General features: G+C 38.2%; 1 protein-coding gene across 1 annotated transcript in view; it reads right to left on the bottom strand.

Moving 5' to 3' along the window:
• The window catches only part of LOC108166347 (collectin-43-like), a 19,767-nt gene that overhangs the window by 8,958 nt on the left and 6,729 nt on the right, over positions 1-4,080 (bottom strand). Inside the window, exons 3-6 of the mRNA XM_017305156.1 lie at positions 3,916-4,005; positions 3,704-3,766; positions 3,096-3,257; positions 2,904-2,967 (exon numbers count right to left, since the gene is read on the bottom strand). Of these exons, the coding sequence (XP_017160645.1) occupies positions 2,904-2,967; positions 3,096-3,257; positions 3,704-3,766; positions 3,916-4,005 (379 nt within the window). The remainder of the gene's footprint in view (positions 1-2,903; positions 2,968-3,095; positions 3,258-3,703; positions 3,767-3,915; positions 4,006-4,080) is intronic.

The following is a 4,080-nucleotide window of genomic DNA, read 5'->3' as shown; positions in this document are numbered from 1 at the left end:
CCAACGAGGCTTGGAGCTGGCTCTGCCCCAGAGTGAGGAGGAGAACCACATGCTGCTTCAGCTGATGGGTCAACATGAGAAAAGAGCATGGATCAACATCAACATGAAAAAAGCAGAAGGGAACTTCCAGTCCGACATGAAAAATCGACCTCTGACCTTTACTAAATGGGGAGAAAGACAGCCGGATCAGAGCATTCAGGACAGAGGCTGCWKMATGGCAGCTGAGGACGGCACCTGGAGAGTGACACCAGACTGCTCTCTGGACGCTGACATCATCTGTCAGCTGTAGAAAGATCATCCACCAGGCAGGAAGCACCACCCGAAAGAAATCAGTTACTTCAAAAATAATTTATTGTTTGCTTTCGTTTTACATTGTTGGGTCTTTTTTTTGTTATCTTCAACTATTTCTTTACATAACCTGCATGTTCTTAGGCAACAATGAACCCACCAAGCTGACCTGCATTGTGGATTAGCTCGGACCATGTATGCTCAAGTGCATGGCATTGGTAATACTTAACGCTTGAACAAATAAACTAATAAACAAGCCAGATTGACAAACGGGTGGCATGTGTGTTTGTCACTAGGAGACCGAGGGGAACCTGCAAGTGCCAGAGAAAACCAAAACTCTGAAACCTTCATGCTGTGAGCCGAGAGCACTGCTAATCMTGACTGAATGTTGAATATAACCCAGCAGTAATCACTTCTGCATGATGGCTTACTGCTAAAAAGATGGCATTTAGGTYRTCGCTTTCCTACAAAATTTAGATTCTCATCTCACTTCATTGCTCCGCCTGGGCTTTCTCCCTTGCAAGTGGATTCCTCTAGTAGAATTTCAACTGGCCAATCAGCAAACAGAAGGAGGAATAATGACATYAGTGACATTGATTTTCTGTGCTGTTCTAGAATTATAATTTGCCTGTACTTTTCGTAAGGGCAGTTCAGTCCATGTTGGCCACRCTTCATTTACACCAGCCTTGTTTGGCTCTACACTTTTCTCTTTTGAGTGGGGGACGGTTGCTTAAAGTGCAGGCGGTTTCCTGTAAGCTTCATAGTATTGCATACGACACAGAGAAACGTAACATGGGGTAACATTTACGAAGTCAACACAGTCCATGGCTCCAGGAAGCAATGGTTTCTCAACACTATTGTTGAGAAACAATAGTGTTGTTTCTCAACAACAATAGTGTTGAGAAACAACACTATTGTTGTTTCTCAACACTATTGTTGTTGAGAAACAACAATAGTGAGAGCTCAGGCCTGGTTGTTACCTGGGATGCACCGATCCTCTTTTTTCACTTCCAATACTAAAACAGACATCTGAGTTTTAGCATCAGCCAATACCGACCYGATACAGAAAAAACTGTGCTGAATTGACTTTTAAAAAAGTCTGTTTTTAAACTCTGCACCATTACAGCACAATTAAATACACCAATAGCTTCAGAAATTTTGTTTAAATGTAAAAAAAAAAAAAAAAATTTATTCGTTCAGTCAGTACAATTAGGAGTAGAACAACCAATGCAAAATAAATAATAAACAAACTGAAACTGGAAAAAATAATAGGTTGACAACATTGATCAAACGTAAAAAACTAAACAAATATACTGCAACAAACATTCTTAAAATGGTGCAGAAAGTGGAATTAGATATTCTAAATTTTAACCAAATAATAAACTTATACATTTATACATACAAAACCATTTACACACTACAAAGAAAACAGAACTAAAGATCAATCTCAACTAAGCCCAAAACAATTCAGCTAAACTTGAAATCCCCCTCTTGCTGACAAGCACACAGATTTTAACCCCCCTGCTTCATCAACACTTTTCCTCGGACAGGAAGTGGCAAAAAACAGAAACTTAACAACGGAATAAATTCTGAAAATCACATTCCTATGCTCCTTACTATATTAAGTTAATTGAAGAAAGTAGATTAATTAAATTGGTAAAATAGGCAACACATAGCACCACTAAATGAAGTGACTRTWAACAAATTTACTGACTAACATAGCTGTTAGCCARGGAAGCTTAAAGCACATTTCTGCTTTTYCTCATGAAATTTGAGACTGTTTAAACTTTGTGTCAGCTCCCCCTTTGGTCCCTTCATACTTAAAGTACTTTCAGAGAACAACATGACGCGTTGCTTACATTTGTAGGAACGCTCCCGACATGTTTATCCGCTCAGCAGTTGATTTCTGTTTCGGCATGAAGAGATGGGGAAACGCAAAATGTTAAATTCGCTACAACATTTTGGCATATTTCCAACATAAGAATCAAACAGTCGACAGACAGAAACAAAACACAGGGATGTTGATGAAAAGAAAACATCTTCCAGAAAGTTAATTTTCTATGGTGGGGATAAATATTTTAAAACRGGTTTTTGACACCAAAAAGTTTTAGATACTTGTTAATGTTATTTGTTATCATCTATTTATAAAGTTACATGCTGACAAAAAAATTAAGGTATTTAATACAAAATGGGAATGCAGTAGAAATAGACAAATAGCCACAAAGTACACTTTGTTTTTTTTAACCGATTAAATAATCATCTGAAAGCTATATTCAGCAGCATATTCAGCATACCGCGCTTCTACTTCTGATAAAGTAAATTATTTTATGCTGATTTCTGTGTTTTTACTGCAGTTTTATTATTCRTTATTTTTTAAAGAGAAATTGYATATTGTTGCTAAGATGTAAAGCAGCTTCAGATTTTTAAACAAGAGTACATGTGGGCTCTTGGTCTCAACCAGGTCCGTTAGCGCGTGGCTCGCTTTATTCTCGATCATGTCAAATGAGATTTCGGTTTTTAGTTGTCAGAAAATAACACAGAAACACGAGACGTACACATCGTTGCACATTTGAAGTCTGAGCCGTGTTTTATCTACATTTCAGCTCTGCAAGTCNAGGTCCAGCTTAGCGGTGATCTTCATCTGTCCTTCAATATCCCGTCTGAAAGAATCAAAGATCTCTGGATAAAACAGAACAAGTTTGGTTACCAAAGTTCATTTGGCTGCAGCTCAGAAATATTTTCCTGTGATTTTCTCTTATCTATATTAATATGATATTCCAATAATTCCAATAATAAACAGTCGTCACCTCGTCCACACACGGCAACAGGTCCAGGTCGTCCAGTTGCTCCTGTCATTCCAGGTTTCCCTGAATCCAAAAAGAAGATGAAGAAATCTTCACTGGTCATAAAAAATTGCCCACAGTATTTCTCATTGCTCTTCTCATTCTCCAGATTTTGTTGCTCTATTTTTTAGCTCTTCAGAAACACTTTTTCTTTGCTTTGTGAGCTGATACCCGTTTGTCCCCTTGGTCCATGAGGTCCAGGTGTTCCTGAATCCAGAAAGAGATGAAGCAATCTTCACTGGACATGAAAAAAAATTAAGAATTTGGCTACAGTATTTTTCATTGCTCTTCTCTTTTTACAGACTTTTTGTTTTTTATGCTCTACTTTTAGCTATTCAGAAAAACGTTTTCTTTGCTTTATGAGCTGATACCTGGTGCTCCGAGAAATCCAGGATCTCCTTTATCTCCCTTAAGTCCTGAATCCAAAAAGAGATGAAGCAATCTTCACTGGACATGAAAAAAATTTAGTATTTGGCTACAGTATTTTTTGTTGTTCTTCTCTTTCTACAGACTTTTTGTTCAATTTTTTAGCTCTTCAGAAAAAACTTTTTCTTTGTTTTGTGAGTTGATACCTATTGGACCAGGTGCTCCAGGAAATCCAGGTGCTCCAAGATCTCCTTTTCCTCCCTTAATTCCTGAATCCAAAAAGAGATGAAGCAATCTTCACTGGACATGAAAATAATGACGAATTTGGCTACAGTATTTTTCATTGCTCTTCTCTTAGACTTTTTGTTTGATTTTTAGCTCTTCAGAAAAACTTTTTCTTTGCTTTGTGAGTTGATACCCATTGCTCCAGGTGCTCCAGGAAATCCAGGTGGTCCAGGTTCTCCTTTAAATCCAGGTATTCCAGGTAGTCCAGGAAATCCGCGTTCACCTTTCTGACCAGGGGGACCCGGCAGCTGACTGAGGCTCATGGGAACCATCAGACAGAAAACACAGAAGAGAAAAC

Source organism: Poecilia reticulata, linkage group LG6, assembly GCF_000633615.1.
Source record: "Poecilia reticulata strain Guanapo linkage group LG6, Guppy_female_1.0+MT, whole genome shotgun sequence".
NCBI lineage: Eukaryota > Metazoa > Chordata > Actinopteri > Cyprinodontiformes > Poeciliidae > Poecilia > Poecilia reticulata.
The sequence above is the reverse complement of the archived record's forward strand: the minus strand, read 5'-3'. Positions and strand labels throughout refer to the sequence as shown.